Source organism: Tamandua tetradactyla, chromosome 5 (assembly GCF_023851605.1).
Source record: "Tamandua tetradactyla isolate mTamTet1 chromosome 5, mTamTet1.pri, whole genome shotgun sequence".
Lineage (NCBI taxonomy): Eukaryota > Metazoa > Chordata > Mammalia > Pilosa > Myrmecophagidae > Tamandua > Tamandua tetradactyla.
In genome coordinates, this window is record NC_135331.1 from 104715880 (window position 1) to 104738582 (window position 22703).

General features: G+C 40.9%; 1 protein-coding gene across 7 annotated transcripts in view; it reads right to left on the reverse strand.

Moving 5' to 3' along the window:
- Positions 1-5537: 5537 nt before the first annotated feature.
- ADGRF5 (adhesion G protein-coupled receptor F5) overlaps positions 5538-22703 on the reverse strand; it is a 101834-nt gene continuing 84668 nt past the window's right edge. For 6 of the 7 annotated variants that reach the window (XM_077161998.1, XM_077162001.1, XM_077162004.1 and 3 more), the window contains 9 exons: positions 20384-20596; positions 18523-18678; positions 16369-16577; positions 13706-13885; positions 11019-12413; positions 9677-9718; positions 9527-9586; positions 8642-8726; positions 5538-6931 (listed from right to left, as the gene is read on the reverse strand). In XM_077161998.1, coding sequence (XP_077018113.1) covers positions 6852-6931; positions 8642-8726; positions 9527-9586; positions 9677-9718; positions 11019-12413; positions 13706-13885; positions 16369-16577; positions 18523-18678; positions 20384-20596 — 2420 coding nt within the window. In that variant the 3' untranslated portion in view covers positions 5538-6851. Of the gene's footprint in view, positions 6932-7544; positions 7613-8641; positions 8727-9526; positions 9587-9676; positions 9719-11018; positions 12414-13705; positions 13886-16368; positions 16578-18522; positions 18679-20383; positions 20597-22703 lie in introns of all 7 variants that reach the window. The other variant, XM_077162002.1, reaches the window with a different exon arrangement.

Below are 22703 nucleotides of genomic sequence, written 5' to 3' on the forward strand. Positions count from 1 at the left end.
TTTCAAAGCACACTGCAACAATGAGTTGTAGAACAGATTTCAGAATTTGGTATGGGTTACAATTCCACAATTTTAGATTTTTACTTCTAACTGCTCTAAGATACTGGAGACTAAAAGAAATATCAGTATAATGATTTCAGTAATCATACTCATTTGTTAAACCCTACCTTCTCTGTGTTACTCCACCATCATCTTTGATCTTTCCCCCCCCTCTTGAGGGGTTTATGGCTGTGCCCATTCTAACTTTTTCATGTTGAAAGGGGCTGTTGATAATATGGTATAGGGGGATGGAACTAATTGATGTTCTGGAGAGGCTGGCCCCTCTGCATTTCAGGACTGATCTGATCCAGGGACCCATCTGGAGGTTTTAGGTTTCTAGAAAGTTATCCTAGCGCATGGAACCTTTGTTGAATCTTGTATGTTGTCCTAGGTGTTCTTTAGGATTGGCAGAAATGGTTTTGGTTGGGGTTTGGCGAGCTATGACAGGTAGCAAAGTCTAACTGAAGCAGGTGTAAGATTGATCTCCGGAGTAGCCTCTTGACTCTATTTGAACTGTCTCAGCCACTGATTGATACTAATATGTTACACTTCTTTTCCTGAGTGGGGGAATTTTGACTTTGTTTTCAAGGACTGGGAGTTTAGATGGGCAGAAGCTTAGAGGCCCAGCTGTCTGTCACCTGTGTGCTCAGGGCTCGTCTCCTTGGCCTAAATGTCCGAGGTGCTTTAGGTCCGGGGGTCACCTTGGCCCTTCCCTACCCCATGCCAGACACACACCATACTGGGGAAGGGGGTCAGCTTCTGAGGTGATATGCTTCCATTCATCTCCTCAAATCAGGTTTTTCCAATCAGTGCTGTACTTTTCCCTGAATTTCCACACAGCTGGATGCCATTTTCTTGGGAAAGGTGACTTCTTTCATATCTGGGAATCAGCAGGTAGATAATATTGTGATGTTGGCAGCACAGGTGTTGTATTAGTGGTGCTGCCAGAGAGACCCTCCCATGTGTGTTTACCATGACAAATAGAAAAACATTTATAGGTCACATTTCCTCAGTTAACACCCCCCCCCACACACACACACACACACACGTTCTGCGGAGCAGGGCGGGACCCTTACCTTGGCTTTTGTTTGTTTAAACAATGAGGAAAGTTGTGGCCACATTTACACAAAATACCTGATGCACAATTTCAAGGGTTCACGGAACACCTGAAACTTCTGTTCTTCAGAAAAATCCTAGGACTTCTTTATTAAAGACAACTAGGAACCGTCTTAAGATGACTGTTTTATTTTGTAAGCTACCAGAATGCAATATACCAGAAACGGAATGGCTTTTGAAGGGGGAATTTATTAAGTTGCAAGTTTATGGTTCTAAGGCCGTGAAAATGTTCAAATTAAGCCATCCAGAGAAAGATACCTTGGTTCAAGAAGGTTGATGATGTTTGGGGTTTTTCTCTTAGCTGGAAAGGCACATGGTGATGTCTCCTAGCTTTCTCTCCAGACTTCTTCAATGGCTTGCCTGGGGCCGTTTTCTTTATGCATCTGGCTCTGTTGGCTTTAAAGCTTTTTCCAAAATGATTCCCTCTTGAAGGTCTCCAGTAAGCAGCCCCACCTTGAATGGGTGGAAACTCATCTCCATGGAAACCATCTAATCAAAAGTTACCCCCCACAATTGGGTGGGTCACATCTCCATGGAGACAATAAAAAAGATCCCACCCGACAACACAGAATGAGGATTAAAGGGCATGGCTTTTCTGTGGTACCTAATAGCTTCAAACCAGCACAATGACAAAATGCTTCCCTCCAACCTTAGAGGATGAAGACACCCCAGGGCTATAGAGCTGGTTGGTAAGTGCTAGAATTTTACTGTTAGCAGCACATGATTGCTTACAACAAATGTGATACAGGTATCCTGGGTGAAAGGTTTTAAGATATGAGGTATCTGAGAGAAAGGAAAGTAGACAAAATGATTTTAAGTGAGCGTACTTTATTGGCTGCGCTCCTGGGCAGAGCTCACCGAACCCAAGATGGAGTGAGGTGAGTCTGCGCACAGGCTTTGGCAAGTCCAGCTTTTAAGGGCAGGGGTTAGGTGATGACATAAAAGGGGCGGCACATTAAACAAAGGGTTATTATGCTAGTGGGTTGAGCAGCGGGTGGTTAGATGTTTGCTGCGCAAAGACCTTGATTGTAACGGTTCACCTCCCGTTCCCGAGTGACTTCATGATTCCAGTCATAGAGCCCTCCCTTCTTCCCCTGACCTAACACCAGGGGCCATCCCAAACAATGGCATTGGTGTGGCTGACACTGCTGCATGTAAAAAGATCTTATTCTTCTCCGTTGCAGTTGATAGCCTCAAGATTCCAGCCCCTAGAGTGTTCAATCTATAAAGCCTCTCCCCCATGAGTGTAGGTGGGACATGTCTGTACGATGGGATATCACTCCAGGAATTAGCTTGCATTAGATAGCAGAGGTGAAGGGGTTTTGCAGTGTAATTTCAGCCCCTAACAGGCTTTGAGTGAATCTCAAGGGAGATTATCTGGGGTGGGTCTGAACTAATCAAGTGAGCAGTTTAAAAGAGTCTAGAGGTCAGAGATGGAAGAAGTCAGAGTGATTCGAAGCAGCAGAGATACTATCCTTGTTGGCCTTGAAGAAGCAAACTACTATGGTGTAGAGAAGGCCACATGGCAGAGAATTGCAGGTAGCTTCTAGACCTGTGATTACAAGGAATGGAATTCTGTCAACAGCCAGTAAGCTTGAAAGAAGAACCCTGAGCAGATGACTCAAATAAGCCATGCCAGACTTCCAACCTAGAAAAACTGACATACAAATGGGGGTTGTTTTAAGCCTCTACCGTTTTGGTCATGTGTAATACGACCATAGAAAACAAATACAGGAAATACAGTGCTGTATTGCAGGAATAGTATGTGCTGCTAAGAGAATCCATGGAGCTCTATTTCAGCTGTCAGTGAAAATTCCAACCAAGCCACATGCAAATGTCAGAATAGACATCTGTTTATTTTGTCTCTTACAGTTAGGTTCTGAAGGCTTTACTGCAAGGACTGGAATTTAAATCTTCCATAAGCTATTGGGGCAGCACACTGTGAATGGGAGGACAGATGGCCTAGGGAAACTGTTATCCTGCAGCCGGCAGAGCTGAGCTCTGAGCCTCTGGCACCTCCAATACCCAGAAAGATCGAAGGGATCAGCCACTGCCTGGAGAATGGGGCTAAGTTCTGTTCAATGTGGGGAAGCCTGATATAACAGAAGTGGACTGTTGTAGAAGAGCAGACGATTTATGGAAAGAAAGCTTCACAAGATCTCATCCCATATTTTATTATTATAATCATGTAAAGAAAACTTGAATGTATGCTCACATACTATTAACATGATTGAAAACCAAAGTCATTACTTTAGAAAACTACAGCATCTAATTTCAATGCTAAAATTTCTCTGAAATGATGAGACACTATTTTCTGTTGCCTTTTAAAAAATATACATGAAAGATACATCCACTCTCAACTTCCCCTTTGTTCTGAGCACAAGGGGGTATCAGAGACCTTTTGGCTTAGATAGTGAGGCTCTCTCTTTGGGATGCAGAAGTCCCATTTGACATCACCTTCGCATACCACAAATCAAAGGCATTCCACCCGCAGGGTATTTCTAGGGCAACACTCCCATTTTTTTTTTTTTTTTTTGTCTACACAAGTGATTGTGACTTCTGCTCAGCTCACCTCAGAATAGCACCTCCCCCACCTCCACTTACTGATTGCTATGATGTTTCTCATCTGCATGTAGCCATTTTTTATCCCCTGAAACCTTCCAATACTGACCTCCCTGGTGTAGTCTACACCAACCACAAAAGGCCATGACTTCACTTAAAGTTTCTTCATTTCTGACCTTAGTAACCTACATCCTGGAAACATAATGGAGCTTTATTTACTTTGTTTTACCCCATATAACCAATAAGAAATGGGGAGAAAGATGGCAGATACATGACTCATTATTACTTGATCATTTGTAAATGTTCCAACCTTACAACCTTGAAGCCTTAGTACAGATCTCTTTGTAAGAAACTGACTTAATGGATGATACCTTAATTGAAGAGCATATCGGCAAATGGAACCAACTAAATGCACTGAGAGATGTCAGGAACACGGAGAGTATCTGGGCCTTTTACAAATGAACCAGAGCACATGTCCCACTTGTACTAACAGTAGAGCCAAATGTTCCTCCATCCTTCAGAAATCTGCTGCTGTTAGCCTTGTAATCCTTGCTAATTAAGAACTGGTGACCTCAAGGCCAGTTGAGACTCCTGCTTTCACATAATGTATAAGTTGATGGATTACCCTGTTTATGATTTTGAATTCTACTGCTAAAGATTGTCTTGGGAAAGGACAGTGGTTTAATTATGAACAGCACCTTGCAGTCGAGCAGAAAACCAGCAAGTATTTTTCCAACTTAAAAAAAAAAAAACTTTTCTGAAGTTTGGATCCACTGCTGTGGCTTCAAAGGCGAGAAGCACAAGTGTGCGTCTGTGTGCGTCTGTGTGGTGTGGATAAGAGTACAGGCTTTAGTTAATGAATGTGGGCAGGGGGCCAACTCCACATCCTAAGGAACTATGCTGAATCGCTCTCATTTCCATTGCAGAGACTCCCCTTCACAACACCAAGGGATTCCTACTGAAGTTGGTGGAAGTTCAGTGTCTTTTGAAAATGAGAACATGAAAACCACAGCCTCCTCTTGGGTGCTGCACTTCCCTTGACTGTCCATGTCAAAATTGCCAAGCTATGTTGTGCTATAACCCTGACTCTGTTCTCCCTGATTGAACCCCAGGAACCAACTCCAGTTCTGCATCAGTCGAAGTTATTCTTTCTCAAATATCCAATTCCAATCCAACTCATCCTCACCCTAACCTCTTCTTCTCAGTTCTGAACTCCAGCCAACATTGATAATTCCCTGGTGCACCTGGCTTGCATTCACAGACTAACAATCATTTCCTTTAAGGACTTTAAATAATTCAGTTAGAACAATGACGTGACAATTCTCAGGCAAACCTGGGTGTAAATGTTTTCTGTCGTTTTGTGAATACGTAGAAGTAAGGAATTCATTTACTTTAAGCTGATTAGGACTTCTGTTTGTCCCCATTGCACCCATCCTTCTCCTCCCTCATTAAGAAAAGAAAGGCAGAAATGGAGTTTAAAATAAAAAATAAAAGGGAGAGATTTTAAAGAGTTAAGATATTAAAATAGCTCTCTTGAACTTTAGTGAATGGTTGAATCTCAGCCTCTTTCACCCCATCTTCCTAAAGGCTGGGCCTATTGATATTCTCAGTCCTCTTGGAAACCACAGATTCTACATTTCACTGCATAGCCCATGTTTTATGCTGCCGCATTCTCCCCTTGGGACTAGATTTTGATTTGGAATATATAATAGCAATGTTTACTGCACCTGCTTTAGCTTGAATGCTGATTATATATTTTTATAAGTATTTGTCTTTTTTATATGAAATGCACACATGACACACACACGTCACAAACGATCAACTTTTGGGGGAAAATTCCGCCATCTGTTCATCAAGTTCAAGTGTCATTACAAGCATAGAAGAGCCAGGGCAGAGCTTCTCTCCTGAAGCTTTCCAAGTGGTTGGAATAAACACATATTTGCATGCACAAAAATCTTAATGTATATTGGGTGGGAAACATAAAGACTGTAAGAGATAATGCATAGTGAGCTGTACAACACACCAAAGGCCATTAAATCCAGTCATAACAACCGTGACAACAATAATAATAGACTATAAGCATGAAAATCTCTTCTATAATAATGCACAGAGAAGTACCTGGTTAAAGCTCTTAAGTACATGAGAGTTGGGATCTGTTTTCAGTGCAATGTATCAAATTCGGCAATTCATGGCTATCAAAAACAATATATTCGTTGCTTTCAATATGTGAGACAAACTAAAAGCAGGATTTTTCTGATAAGCTATAGTCAATTTAACCAGTAGTTAAACAAAACCTGATAATGCATAGTCATCCTATGTCCTCTGCATATTCATTTCACTCAACTCAAACCTTAACGTACAAAGGTAGATATGTCTGTGTCTAGCATCAGGGAAATCATGTCTCCTTCCATGCATTTCTTGTAAACATTGTTATTCACTTGAGAGCATCCCAATGTTATAATTTCCTCTGTACTTTCTCCACTGCACTGCTTTTTACTTTGTCTCTTTGCTGGGAAAATACCAGGAAGATTCCAAACTCTTTCCCTATGGCTTACTTTCAGGTTCCATTTGTGAGACATCACACTTATTCTCAGTGTCGCAGTATCTGGGTAGATATATTAGATCTTAACATGGAACTCTTAACATGTGGTCCTTAATATTGCTTTTCTTTATTCTTTTATTTTTTCCTGTTTTCTTCTTTTCCTTTCTTTTCTTTTTCTTCTTTCCTTTTTTCCCTTTTTAAAAATTATTTTTTTTAAATAGAATTCACTGAAGTATTTCCTTATGTACTAACAATTTAATCAAAGCTTATCTTTGTGCCCAACATGTGAAAAGTGAAAAGTTCTCTTCAAAATTCTATTTTACAATATAGACAGAGAAGTTGGGCCTTGGGGGACTTGAGTTTCACTTAAATACTATACACATTTGGTATTACACAAGGGCTGGGGGGAACACATAAAAATTACTTTTAGTCTGTCTTTACAAAAGAAGACTCTTTTCAAATGAGAAAGTCTTTTCAATAAAGGCTCCCAAAGCCTGTTGAGAGTACATTCTACCCATAGCTTTGAAAAGATCTATTTTTCTGAGCATATCCACTATTGCCAAGAGGTCACATGGGTTGGATTTGCCCATTCTCAGTTGAGCAATGAATAAGCACTTGATGAGTTTTCCAGGGATGAGCTGGTTGCTTCTGGGGTGGACACATTGTATGTTCCTGCAAAACAGAGCAGCACCTGGTCTTAGACAAGCCTTCATGATCACTGGGATGTGGACATCTAAAGGACCAGGGGAAAGCTCTAGTCCAGGAGCCAGGTAAGCTCAGCCATGCCTGGAAATAAATCCATGCCTGCCCACCTCCCAAGACCCAGAAATGCCAGAGAACAAACAAGACTGCCGTTCTCACGCCATGCGTGGCAGCCGACAAGCACTAACTACTTCACATCATAACAGCAGCCAGATTTCTACAAAGGACAGAAAGAGCTCAACGTGGGTAGCTGCTCCACATGCCACTCCATGCATGGGCCAGGGGACATCGCATTGGGGAAACTTCCTGGTCCCCATGAGTTAAGATGTCTTGAGAGGGACTTGGAGGCTGAGCTGGAAGGGAAGGGTTTGGAAAGGGAGATAAAGGAAAGAGAAGAGAGAATGACAGGTAAAGAAAAGGCCAAACCACTAAAGAAGCAAAGTCAGCAGATGCCAACAAAAGTGCTGAGAGCAGGGAGGGCAACTGCACGGGCTTGTGCCAGCACGAAGGTGTGGGGAGTGAGAATGGGAAGTGTGTACAGGGTATGTGTTGGGCAAGGCAAGAGACGTGGTGCCCACCCTACCATCAAATTCATGAACTGCCACAGCTAACAGGGTTTCCATCATTGCCTGGGGAGGGCCTGTGGGGTGGCTGACAACATAAATCAAAGTTGCAGTGATTATGGAACCCCCAAAAGGGCCAAAGTGGAGATTTCTTTAATGACCTTTGAGAGGCTGTCCAGTGATAGTGACCAGGAATCTCCAGCCCTGTTGCCCAGATGATCTCAATATACCTTGAAGGTGTGATCATTTCATGACAGGTAGTCAGTGACTTTCCAAATGGAAAGTAAAGGTCTTCCTGTTTCATGGATAATTAGTCAAATTAAAGCAGAAAACACCAAGCCCTCTGGAGTTTTAGCAATTAAGAGGCATTCTCAAAGTTTGATCTCATATGAAAAGCCATGGTCTGGGATATTGATGCATTTCCAACTCTGCATTGGTGGAAACTGTTCAGTTTCAAGAGGCTGGAAGGAATTTGGGGGCTTATTTCTTGGGGGATTCATGATTTGGAAAGGGGGTTTTGATTTGCCAGAATAGCTGGAACCCATTACCCCAAGTCATTAATATTATTTATTTCATATGTCGAAGGTAGAAATTTGAACTGTGTAAGTTTCTAATGGAACAGCTGACTTAAGTGATAAATGTATAAATGTCAATGTGAAAAAGAAAGAAAAATAAGGAAAAGAAATCCATGGCAAAAAATCCTGTAGTAAGATTTTCTAAATATATTCTTTGCTGTACCATGTTTCAGAAACACGACCTATCTAATTACTATTTAACATAATATAGAAAATTACTCTGTGTTGTACCAAGCCAGCATTTTAAGGTTCCAATTTTTGTGGCTGATGGAGGATTGAAAGACAGCTCTCCAAAGGCTTATGTAGATTCTTCAAATATTCTTCTTCTTTAGTTATCATCAGTTGCCCACTGAAGGCAGTTGACCTCTGTACCAAGACTCTTGATGGTTTGGGAAAATATAAACAAGTTCCTATATGTGACCTCTGCCCAAAGAGGTTATCAAAGTTAAAGTCCCTGATGTGGGGAAGTGGGAGGGTGGGAGGTCGGGGCTCCACCCTCAAGGCAAATTTGGACCAGGGAGCACCTGGAGGTCACTACATACCTGTTTTACCAAACAAATTGTTCAGTCGTCTTGATATTGGAGAACTCATAGAAAATACAGGCGTAGATGAGCCTAGGGATGTCGACTAGAAGAGAGAGAAGAAAGGTTACAAAGCAAAGTTGTTAGAACAAGGCTCTGCTTTATCTCCTGGAGGGTTAATTTGCTGCCCCATAATGGTCACTGCTTGCATCTCAAATCTCAGCCCCTTAGAGACCTTAGTGAGAGCCTGAATGCGCACAAATTTCTACTTCAGACAAATCGAGCAGGAAAATCACCTTGAGATACTCTTATCTCAACACCAATATTAGGAAAGTTTCCTTCAAATGCATGGTTTACTGGTTGATACCTTTCTAGTGTCTTCTGACACGTGAAGGGTGGTAAAATATATTCAAGTGCAATAGTTACTTTTCCAAAATGAGTTACAGAAATATTCAACTCATTATTATTTTTTATTGTTTTTTTTTTTTTTGTTTTTTTGGTGCATGATCTGGGAATCGAACCCAGGTCTCCCACATGGAACGCAGGCATTCTAACTACTTAACTACTCATTATTACTTTTGCGTTCTTTAATATCTTGAAATCTTCCAGAAGATCATTTCTTATTGAAAGTTTTTATCATCTGTGTGGTATTTAAATCCCTATTTCAAGATGTGAGGGTAGCATCTTAATGATAGTTGCATGGCTGTATTTAACAGACAAAATGAAGTGAGAAGCAAAAAGAGCTGAATGATCTATGCCAAAAGTAAAAGGAAAGGCGTTTGTGGGTGCAATGGATTTAATCCCACTGATCAAAACCTCACATTAAATATTTTGTATCCCCCATTTCGCTATTTAATGGGGTACCTGAGCATACAAAATGGAATTCCCCATAGAAGAAAGATTTACCTTTGAGTGCTGTGAAGACCATCTTGACAGTGAAAACTTATTTAGCAAAGCTTCCTGTACCTGCATTGTTTAAAACAAGCTATAGTAAATTCAACATGCCAAGAGCTCCCTGCAGACTTTTTGAGGAACAGGAAACTGTCTTGTTCTTACCTTCTGATCCCAGAGGCATCCAAAGAGTAAAATGAATAATCCCTGCAAAAAGGATTGGGAAGAAATGCATTTTAATCATATGCTATTCTCCAGGAAAATAGTGTATTATCAACCAGACCTTGAATTGGTTCTTCCTCTTGCCCCATCTAAGTTTATGGAATGAGTCTTGTATGTGATGATGTTAAAAGGAATGCAGTAGGTCCAACCAAGGAACCTTAAATGTTATAATGTCATAAAGAGAGTTTCTATTTACCTATTTTCACCCAATTTTAAACTGTTGTTTAAAATTTTTGCTTTTTTGATTTTGGTTGTGCTAGTTGTGCAATTAAATACACCTCTTGTGTCTACAGTATTCCTTAGGTGGTTGTGAAGAAGACCTGGGGCATGGGATGGGATAATTAGTCCTTTCCAATCAAAACTTATTATGAGGGTCATATGAGGCTTATAATTTAGAGCCATGGGTCCAGTAGCAGAAGTTATGGTTTACATGGCTTTGGCATGAGCATCCAGGGGGCCATGTCTCAACTTCATCTCCTGTCTCACTTATGAGCTCACAGGGGTCTGGGACAGTTTTGGCCTGCCTTCCCCACCCCTCCACTAGGTGAATCAAAATTAATTACTCTCTTCCCTGTGCCCCACAAAGGCTTGTTGTCTGCACCTCTGTTATAGCTCTTCTATCAAACTGGTTTGCATTAGAATTAGTTATGGGCTGTAGGGGAGCAAAGAAGGTGTCTTTTTTATTGAGCAGTGTCCCCCTTACATAGAAAATTCATTCTTTTATTCTGTAGCAAACATTTACAGGCAACCTATCATGTGGAATACAGTATTCATTTCATTTACCAAATGTTTATTGAGCCCCTGTTCTGTGTCAAGTTCTTTATTAGGCATCAGGGATATGGTGTTGAACAAGACAGTTGCTATCCCTGCCCTCACGGAGGCAGAGCTAACTGAATGCATGTGGAAATTTACTGGAGAGATGACTCGGTTTAATAGTAGTATTTTCATTTAAGAACATTTGACATAATGTTGAATAAATAGCAAAATCCAGGTTGGGGGAAGGGACTTTCCTGCTACCTGTGTTATCAGGAACCCTATCAGGGTATTCAGAAGACAGTCACATATGCAACTAAATTATAATGCAAGCGATAAGAGGTATGAAGTTCTATGGGAACAGAGTAATGTGTTTCTTTCTGTCTCATTGAATTCTTGTACTTACTGCTTTCTAGGGCTAGATCTCCCGGGGACTAAAATCCTTCCTCATTCCTGCTCCTGTTTGTACTTCTATCATTAACATGTCCCACCAGAATAGATACTTCCTGAGTACCTTACACTGAGAGTTTACCTGGAAGGCATTGAGGAGGGTGAATATGATATGAAACACAGCATTGCTGCCCTGGAACACAGTGGCGAGACCAAAACCCCAGGTGAGACCCAGGAGTGGTGTGAGGACCCCAATGCTCTTGCTGATCTGAAACAGGCTGCTTTTCTCCTGCCTGCTTGGCTTGTCTCCAATGGAAGGCCGTAGGATCTTGGTGATGACAACAATTGTGATGGTCACATTTATCACCACAATGATCAGTGCCGGGATGACAAAAGCCAGCAGGGCCTTGGTGTCCTCCCAGTTGAGCCAACAGGCATTCTTCCTCGTGTAGACTTCTTGGGGCTGGGTGGCCCCCACTGTGATGACTGAGATGACTAGGGGGCAGCCATAGCCAAGAGAAAAGGCAATGGCCTTCTGGATGGACTTGCTTGTGTCATGCAGGATGAAAACCAAACGGTAAAAGAGCATGAGGCCCAATGCCAGCATCCAGAAGAAGACACTGAGGTAGAAGAAGTGGATGAAGAAGGTGGCAGCCACACAGGCTGTTTCATTGAGTGGGTAGTGATGGTCATGGATAGCGGCAGCCACGATGAACCAGATGTCGGCCACCAGGAGGGAGGCAGTAATGTTCACAATGCACATGTGGCGCATATAGGAAGTCCGGTTCTTGGTCACTGATTTCCAGACCACAGCTTCAACCACTAGGCAGGCTGCTAAGCTCAAGATGGAAAAACCCAGCCCAATGTAAGAAATGATATCCAGCAATATTTTCAGGAGAGAACCAGGATCTGGGGAGTGAGGGGACATGAGGATAGAGAAGGATGTTAGGTGGTCACAGATGCAGGAGATGTGGTCACCATCCACTTCTTTAACATAGCACCCACTGCTATCCCATCCCCCAGTGCGGTTGGCGAGGCTGAAGTTCCAGAAGACACATCGTGGTCCCCTGCCTGCAGGGTTGTTGTTCTTAAAAGTCATTGAAATCTTGAATGGCTTGGTGATATTGTGGCTGACAGTGGTTGTCATCACTAAGCTGTCTGCAAAATTCATTGCCTGAACGTCCTGAGCAAGGATGGCCTTGAGAGTTGGGAAAGCCACAGTGACAATAGATGCCTCTGGCTGCAAACTTTCCAGCTGGAACTTGTCAATGGCCACGTTGCCCCAGAGGTCCGAGTCTGAGAAAACAAAGCTCTGTTTGTAGTTTTGGGGGTGGCCAGTTTTTATGACTGTGCTTCTCATCTGCACATTAGTTTTGATGATAGGCAAAATGGCACCATCTCCTGCCTGTAAGGCTCGGGAAAATCTCTCCACTGAATCCAGTAGCTGGGAACTCTCATTGGTCTGTTGTTGTTGTAAAACCTTCCACGTTCTCAAGATGGGCTTGCCAAGAATGATGTTAATCGTAGACAGAACATGCTGTAATTAAGATGGCATGGCATCAAACCAATCAAATTCATTCAGTCATAAAGGAGAAATAAAAGAACATCCCCCTAGAAACTGGTTGAGTGGGTACAAGTAAGAGAAAAGGAGAAGAGAGAGAAATGAGGCATCATAGACTATGAAGATATGTGGCCTGTCATCCTGTGTCAGGGCATTAGAGAAGGACGGGTCCCCAAGACTGTGAGGCTTTAAACATTTCTCAGTAGTGATGGTGAGAACCGTGCCCCACCACTGACTTAGGCCAATTGAGCTGGCTAACAGAGATATTTATTTTTATTTTTAATTTTAAATTTCAAGCAGCTTATAAAGACTTTTTGTGGGTGATATTTCACCACCAAGGATGAGGAAATCTCAGAAGACACTCTCAAACCCTGAGCATCAAATTAGCTATGCATGTGTTGTCAAAGGCTTCTTTCCTTTCTGGCAAGCAAATTGATCCTCTCTCCCATAAACTTGGGTTCTTTATTTTCCATTGTATCCTCCCCCAGCGTCATTTTCTGCCCTTCTTTGCTTTGTTCTGTCCTTTGGAAGAATGACTCCTTTGGAGTCTTGTTGGACTATATTTCTCCTGATACCTACACCCCACCCCTCAGCCTTCTCACCACAACTTTGGCAATAATTATGTCCTTCCAAGATCACAGCTCCTGCCAAGTGGTCCCCCCTCTCCAAGACTTCAGCATCCCCTCAGCTCTGGATGTATTATGTCCTCTCCTTTCCCCTTTAGTCCCAGGGGTGGTAGTGGTTTCCAAATGTTGCTGGAAAGCCTCATTTGGCCTCTGGGTGCTTCAGCACACCTTGTTTGTTTTTTTTAATCCTAGTTTCCTTGTGTAAGTATCCCTACATTAAAGCTGCTTCATTTGAGATATTGCGGCTGAATTCTCTTTCCCTCTAGAACTTCGATTGTTTCAAAGCTCATGCTTAGTGTGAGACTTGGAGAATCCCACCTCAAAACATATCCTGAAAGTCCTTTCTTTCTAGCTTTCCTGAGAGCAGATAAAAATTTGTTCTATTTTAATGAAGACACTAAAGCAGATATTCATGAATAAATCTTCTTATAGTTCCAAAATGAATATTGGAAACACTCCCCAATATCTTGAAAACCACTGCCCACAGAGCATGCTATGTGACTTTGCTCTCCACACCAATACATTACTCAGCAAAATACAGAGAGGAAGGTGTAAGGGGGAGGAATTATGTCTCTTGATGCTAAGTCTGAAGGGATGAAAATGAAGAAATCCAAAATTCTTGCAAGGCTTAAACAAACTCACCGTCATCATTTTGAAATTCACTTGGGTTGGAACTGTTGAGAGCAAATCAAGGATATCAATGACAGCTCCCAGGCTCCCGGGAGATGATATGATTTCATGTTCCACCTTGCTTGTGCTGAGAGATAGATTCTGAAGGTATGTAGGGAGAGTCTCATCCTGAGAGGGGCTCTTGATCAAAGCCTGGGAAAACAAACAACGAAATACTTGCTAATCAGTCCAGTTATCAAAACCTATTGATCCACCCATGACAAAATCTCTCAAAGCCATAGTTTCCTTTTATCTTCATTCTCATTGCCAATTCTATGAAATACACTTCAGCTTCTTAGGTATTCCAGTCTCTCCCTCACCTAACCCACTAGAACAACATTCCAGAAATGCCATTTTATCATGTCATTCCCCAATCAAAAACATTCAGAAGTTTCCCAGTGTCCACAAGGAAAGGACAATCTCTTTTTTGCCTGTGTCCTTGGGAAGGGACTGTATTTTACTCACCCCTGAGTCACCAGACACCTAGTACCTAATTGGTGCTCAGTGCAGGGTTGATAACTTAAGAAATTCAAATTTTTTGAAGAATAGATGTATACCTTTAAAATAGCATCTCTTATCAATCACCTCTCTGAACCTGCAATTCTACCCAAAAAGTCTTAGAGTCCCCAGAACATAGCTGTCTCTTTCTCACCTCCCAGTTTTCATTTCATGTCCTCCCCATCTTGAATATCTCTTCACCTCTCCAAAAGCTGCTTGTCTAATGAAATTTTCTTTGCCTGGGAAGTCTTTCCAAGCTACTGTAGCTCATCCTCTTATCTGAACTCATTGCCTGTTTGTCAGTATGGCATGCATGTGCAGTAGCGTTCTTTGTTCTGTTGGAATAAACTATCTCTTAAACTATATGTCTGCTATTAAAACTGGATATTAAGTAAGACCTCACACATAGAAGAGGAACAGTAAAATGTATGCCAACCTAATGACTAATTGAAAAGAAAATGTAAATAGATAAAATTGCTAGGGAACTAGATTAAAGTACAAAAACTGTCTACATGGAAACACACTTGCGTCATTTTGCTTCCTCTCATGTCACGTACCTTGATGATCATCAGGTGATACCTGCCCACCCCAGTATTCCTGGGATAGTTCTGCTTTAAATATGCTTCCTTGTGCAACTGCTAATAGTGTCCCCTCTTAATCTCAAAAAATGTTTTGTTTTGGATGATAAATTCCATGACATCTTCACTATAATGATCACACTTCTGTTTTCCATCGAACTCCTACTTGTTAAAGAATGAGCTCCAGTTCTAAGCTCTCCATGGAGCTTCTCATGAGACTTCGGACCATGAGGAGTTCTTTCCTCTGAATGTAAAAGTACTTTTATTTAGCATATTTTACATCTGTGACATCTCTACTGGTGCCATCTTGGGTTTTAATTTCCCTGTCTCTTCATTGAAATGATAAGTTCCTTAACAATGTGGACCATATGTTATATTTCTTTATATCTTCCTCATATGCCCAACGCTTAACTCAGTGCAGATCATTGAGGGCAACATGCAGTACGTATTCAGTAAAAACATGTGAATGGATAAATCAAATGGAGTAGGATAGACCAACATGTCCTTTATCCATTGTAAATGCTTCCAGTATCTAGAATTGGGATCAGGACCCAACTCTGTGTTCAAATGATAATTTCCATCTTTTCCAATTATGATAATTTTTATCCCTCATGCCTCCTTGATCAAAGTCCAACTCAAATGCCAAGTTTTTCAAGCAAAACTTCCCACTTCTCCTTGCCAAAATTAATGTGTATATTTTCTATGACATCAGAGGCCAGGCTCTGATTTAAGTCTTTTCCTTGATAGCACCTAAATTAAGCTTTTCACATAAGAAATTGGAATTTTATTAAATTTGATGGAAGAGGAGAGATAAGATAATTAAATTAAAAAAACAAATTAAGATCACTTTTTTTTTCTCAGTTTTTCTACCAGTGGTAAGAGAATTTGATACTGTTTGTCTGAGGATGTCACTGTTAGCTATAACCCTACTGATTGCCTTACTAGTATTTGCTTATTGCCACTCATGGAAATTTAGGAGATTCTAAACAACAACAAAAGAGATGTGACATGACATCTAATTATTTTGATGAATAGATAGGTATTTTCCCTGCCTTGTAGCCATAACCTCTATGCTAAGTAAGAGAAAATAGTTCCTTCTTCAGAACCATAGGTAAGCCCTAAGGATTGAGGAAATCTCATCCTAGAGAAACATAAATGCCCAATTATTTTTTTTTGCATTGATGAACCTTATTTTAGATATTGCTCTTCTTTCTGCAAAGATTAAAGCCATTTTCTTGACCTTAAAATAATTCGAAGGAAAGAAATAGATCAAGGACAATACCACCGCTCCTTGGAGGTACTGGAAATATGGTATCAAGATGTACCAAATCAAGGCATCAGCTAGCCCTAGAGCAGGACACACGTCATTGCTGCCATATTTATATGTAAGCATCTTGAAACATTTCTAGAATTGCATCTTCTTTGAAAATAAACAAATGAGAGGAACTTTCAGAGCAACACAAACCAGCCCAAGGCCCATTTTCCTAAAAGTGCTGAGAAATATGAAAAGCCAAACAGATCTTCTCACAGAGAGCTCAGAGTCAAAATTGTAAAGATCACCTTGGCCAAGTGGAGCAGACTGTTTATTGAGGCAGAGATACAGTCATTTCTCTTCACTTTCCACTGAGAGCCTTCACATTTGTAAGTGATGACCCCACCAATGGGGTTACCAGGGCTGCTGGGAATGTTTGAGAACTGGCATAACTTCTGGATGACCTTCCCAGGCTCCCCAACACCTATTGTGGAATCTTGGCATGTGATGTTCTCCCCTGCATTGGAAACATGGAAATACAAAGGACAAAGAGAAGAAAAGAAAGTGGAAATAGGGTCAAACCTAGACTGAATTTTGATATTTGAATTCAATTTTCTCTTTACTTTCAGTGATCTTTTCTGAGGTATCCAATTTCATTATTCTGCACCTGACTTTCCCAAGCCCCTTCCTGCTTTCCACACACACTTGACTTCCTAAGTCTGCGCTTGTTTTTCCTAAAAGAATGTATCTCCTCTATGTCTTATCCCCATACCCATTCCCTAAGAATCTTTTCTACTGTGTGGAAAATCCCAACCACAGAAAATGATGAGAGCATAATGTGTGCCCATGCAGTTAAGAAAGATTCAGTTCACCAGAAGCCTGAAGGGCTCGATGCTCTAGCATGTGGGAAGTGTCCAGGGAGTTTTTGAAACTATCAATGCCCAGTCTCCCTCCAGGCCAAGTAAATAAGAATCTCTGAGGGTGGAATCCAGATGTCAGTGGTTTTTTCTTTCTTTTTTTAAACTCCCGGTTGATTGCAATATGCTAAATTTGAGAAGTGCAGCCTTAATCCAAAAACATAATTTGCAGTAGCACTTCCAGGCACCCATGATCTGAACATTCCAAGAACTATTTTGGAATGTTCCAAAATAGTCCAAAACTATTTTTAATCTAGTTTTCCTTAAAGGTGACTCTTTTTCACCTTTACTCAAGAAAAATGTCATTTGTTGCAGTCTCAGGATCTCCGTCCAGGAAAACCTGATTCTGATGAAGGAGCAGATTTCTTCCTCACCAACTTTTTAATTTAGCATTAATTGAAATCTTGGTCATTATACAAACTCTTGAAGTAAATAGATAAATTCTACTGGGAAAAGGAAGTGGAGTCAGACTTTGTATGAAGAAAGAGGAGAACAAAGACAGGTGAATAAAACATGTTGGCTCTGGACTCAGCTGGAGAGATAATAAAGAGGTGACTCTGGAGATTTCCTGGAAGAATTGTGCTTGCCAGGTCAGGGGACAGTGACTCCGAGACAGAGAACTCTGAATGGCTTCCTGTTTGGTGTCCTAGGCTCAGCTACACACCTATGTAAGAATGACCACAAGTCATACAATAAACCCATGTGGGCTTGCTGGGTTAACCACGGGATCCTACAGAAGTTAGGTATTGAGAAGACAACTGAAAGGATTTGCTAGTGGTGGGAGCCCAGAACCATCATTTATTTATGATAATTTATGGTAATAAATAATATTAAATAAATATAATTGATGCTTAAAAGGGTCCTTCAGCATGGTCCTTTTTTTTCTTGGCATGGGCAGGCTCCGGGAATCAAACCTGGCTCTCTGGCATGGCAAGCACGAATTCTGCCACTGAGCCACCGTTGCCTGCCCTCAGCATGGGTGCTTACAGAAATGGTCCCACAGATAATGACCTTTACCTTGAAGATACTGTGTGGGGACATATTGGCTCAGGGATCACAAAGGATGGGAAGATATCTGCCTATTCCTTGCACATAAATTCTTTCCATGTAGTCCTGTCTCAGAAAACATTGCCAGTGGGGACACCCTTCCTTGGCTGAAACCTCAAAGTAAAGTGTCAACCCCAACAAAGGTACTGTCCATTTTTACCTGCCCTGTGGACTTCCTAATATCCTAGACTCAGCTGAAATATGATTTCATCTGCAAAGGCTTTCTTGACCACTTCCTCCTCACCGGTCATCAACAGAGCTATATCTCCTCTTCTATACACCATAACATCTCTACTTTTTTTTTATCATGTCCATCTACCCTGGCTTGAAGCCAGGGAATATGACTTATTTCTTTTTAAATCCCCCATGCTTAGCCCAAGGCCTGCCACACTAAACATGCTCAACATATAATTATTGAATTCATGACTGAGTGATTGAATGGGTAAATAAATGCCTGCTCATGGCTATAACATTATAAAGTAATTTAAATGCTCTTACCAGGAACCAGATTAAGCTTCATAGATGGACTCTGGACTGAATTATTAGCCACATTGGTAAAATGACAAAACATCTCAACATTTTTTGGACACCAAGAAACAGAGTTTGCTATGAAATTGTATTTGTAGCATACTTGCTTTCCATTGACGTCTTTTGCTAAAGATAGAATTATAAAAATAGGTTACAACATGAGTATCAAAAACACTGCTTTTTTATGATGATCTAGTATGGATAAACCTGTCCAAACTTATATTTCTGGGTGCTCTTTATTTTACCAGACATGTGCCACAGTCCATTTTAATGTGGTTTTATATATATGTTTTTTGCCTCTGCTCTTAGAAGTAAGATTAAATTTGCATGTATGCTAGCCAAAACTTTACCTCATTCTGCTGACAATCAAAATGCCTCCCAAATATCCCTCTACCCTTGCAAATCCCATGATTACCTGTGCATTTATCCTTTCCTGCCTTCACTGCATTGTTTATAGTTTCCTCTTTATAGGCTGTCTCTTCCACTAGACCATAAGCCCCGAGAGAGCAAGTCTCATTCTTATTTACCACTGTATCGCTCAGGGTCTAGCTCAGTGTCTGGCATAAAGACAGCACTGAATGCATGCATGCTGAACACGTAATGTTGTAATGTTTGAATACTTCAATATCTAGATTAATTCCTTGTCCCCTAATCATGCAGCCTTCTCTAAACCCTCCAGTCTTAGTCTTAACGAGTTTCTCTCTTTTTGAACTTCTATTGTTTTTTCAATCTATATTACTTATTTTGGATATTTAATTGTACATGCTTTGCCTTTTATGACATGGACCCTTCTAGATAGTAATATGGATGTGCCACACTTTTGTCTCCCTCTCACTACCTAATATAGTGCTTTGCATCAATTTGGTTCTCAATGAATAGTTATTGAAAGAATTAATGAGCCTGTAAAATCATCAGGAAGGTGTGTGTTTTAAGCTTTGCAGTTGTGAGCTCATATTTGGTTGACCTTAATCTGTGGGAATCCTGAGGGATCTGGATTGAAGGCACATTCTGCAATGTTTTTGCCAGATGCCAGGGTATGCTACCAATAAATTCTTTCAAATTAATTACTCAACTTTCAGTTTAAAGTTTCTTGGACCACATATGTAACATAAAGTCAAACCCAAAACCAAGGGAGACTTTTTTTCCACTACCCAGAGCAGTGGCCAAGATCTTAACTCTAGCTGAAGGATTTTGCTGTTTTAGCCAACTCTTTCCCTGTGAACATAACCCTTTGTGGGTCCTGGCATGATGTGGGGTAGGGTAGGAATGCCTCAATTACAGATTAAGGAGAAAAAACTTTTCTTGCATGCCATTCTCAGCCTTGAAACCCAGGATCTTTGGTTTCTGATATTGGCAAATGCCCCCAGGAAAGCCTGCGTATTGGTTAAACTTACTTCTCTATTTTTCTTTACCTCTGTTGTTGGCCCTTGATTATTTCTTTTACTTTCTTAGACATTCAGCTATGCATTTAAAATGATTTTATGCTAATTTAAAGCATGCTATTTTATAGCATGGAGGGAGGCACTATTAGAATACCAGGTCTGCCATGATCAGGAAGTAGAAATCCTATAAAGGTTTCTTAACACTGTCTTCCACAGCTCCCCCGAAAAAGCATGGATTCCATTTTTGCAAACTTCCAAGATGTTAGCCACAAAACAATGAGCCACATAGCAAAATAGAGGGTAACAAAGGCTCATGGGATTTGGCTCTGATACGTCCTGTCTTTGATGCATCCTGTCCTCTGTTTCTTTCCCCTTATTTTAAGAGTAAATTTTTAGATTCCACATATATGAAATAATAAGGCCAGACAATTAAGCACTTGGTCTCTTACCAGCAGGAAAGGACAAGGAACCCATTTGAAAAGTAACCTTGTAGTCTTCATCCTCTTCTATGCAGCACTGGAGGCTATAGGAACCTTTGCATGGAATGGCAGCTTCCAAAGGATCAACCATGATATTTGACTGCAGAGGCAGTGGGTGAACAATGACATCTTTGGTGGCCATTCTGCATGAATTTTTATATCTGAATATACAGTTGTAAGTTCCTAAATGGAAGGAAGGAAAGTTAAAATGTAATAAAATAATAACTGTTAAAAGGCATTTTCTGGGAAGGTTAAAAAGAAGCTTAGTTTTTCCCTGTCAAATTTGGTTAAGGGGACAATACACCTGCCAGGACACTGGAAGATGAAATACTTGATTGACTCCCATCTTGGGTTCTCTATGAATGTAAAGAATTCACCAATGGCTACCTAAATATTCCCTTACTTTTTTTTTTGTTTGTTTGTTTTTGGAGGGGGGTGCATGGTCCAGGAATCAAACCCCGGTCTCCCGCATGGAAGGCAAACATTCTACCACGGAACCAGCTGTGCATCTTCCCTTACTTTCGAATAAAATTAAAGTGCCTTATCCAAGGTCATATAACTGTTAAGCGTGGAACTGAGCCTCAAACCAAGTTCCTGATTCTTAGGCCAAGCCTGTTTCCTTCAGCCAGAGAATAAATGGGAATTTTCATGCATGCTGGAGTGGGGATTTCTTCGAGGTGCACTGGTCTGATGGAGTACTGTGGAGTTGGGGTGCCCATCCCACTCTAACCACCCTCGCACACACCTCTAAGTGAGCAGGCTCCTCTGTTTCTGGGGCCTCTCACTCCAGCACCATAAAGGAGTGTGGTGAGAGAGATAGGGTTCTTGGGGGAACTTGTCTTGTGGACCCTGGAGTTCGATGAGTTACTCTTATCTAGAAGGGTCTAAGGAGGAGAGGCTGGCAGACCTTGCTAGAGAGAAAAGAGAGGGTTGCCATGGGAGAAGCCTAAACACTCAGTGTTCTGTAGTCAGATTGGACACTATGGAAGGTATTTGGTTTGAGCTTCTTGAAAATACTTTATTATTTCTGACAATATTCCAGGACCTAGCAGAGGACCAGCTACCATTTGAATAACTGCCACTGAGACATTACAGCAGGATTATAATGACACCTACAGTTAAGTGAGACCTTTAGTTTGTCTTTGCATTCCTTCTCTTTGCCCCAACCCTGGAGGAACCAGAAGCAGAAGCTAACTAGTGGGGAATGAAGTGGAACAAGGAGAGAAAAGAAACTTCTTTCCAACTCCTTTCCTCCATACTGGGGAGGGAGGAGGAGTTAAATTGGCTATAAATTGAAAGTATAGCAGATTTAGATCAGAATAGGTTTTCTGTACCTGAGTGTAGGACTGTTCTAATAGTTTAACGTGGTTGTGAAAGCTATGGGCTCTTCCTGGGTTATTGCCCACTAGAAGGAAAGAGTGATGGGACAGAATGGGTTTGAACTCAGTGTGGGAGAAAAATACTCCCATTCTCTAATTGTACACTGCCAAGTCCAGCCCAAACAATAACTAGCTATTTTTGTAATGTTACCTAGGACTTATATTAAAAAAATAAAGGGGATATGGGACTCACAGGATCTGGATTGATTAACCTTATATTAAATAAATGCAGTAAGGTTAAGAGCTGGTGATTGGAGCCAGACAATGAATTTATACCCTGGTTCTGTGCCCAGATATATAATATTGATGAAATTATTTAACTTTACTGGGCCTCAGTTTCATTTTCTGATCTGTAAAATGGGGACAATAATAGTACCATTCTCAAGGTTTATTGTATGAAATTAATTAATACATTTTAAAACTTAGTATTGTGCCTTTCACATAGTAAGTGCTCAATAAATGTGAGCTATTATTGTGGGAATTCTTTCTAGCAAATTCCCTCTGTGTTCAAAAACTTAGATTTCCTTCCAACACGAACAATGTATAGAGGTAAATAGAAATAAAAATATTCCTTTCTTTGAAACAGGGCATATGAAATGTTTGTCTAATGTTTTTATACCATAGTTAGGTGAAACACTCTCAAGAGTCTGGCCTTTTTGTAAAAAAAAAAAAAATTAAAAATCCCTGTAACTTAATGGCAAAAGCCTGGGCCCTGAAGTCAGAGACACACAGTTCCTATCCTGGCTGTGCAATTTAAGTTGGGTAATTAAGTGTATTCATTATTCTCTCTGGGCCTCGGCCTCCTTATCTGTGAAATGGAAGTAATAGCATCGTCCCCCAAAGCACGGATGCATTAAATGTGATGGCATAAGTTATGCTATACACAGGTCAGTTTCAGGGCAGGTCCTCCA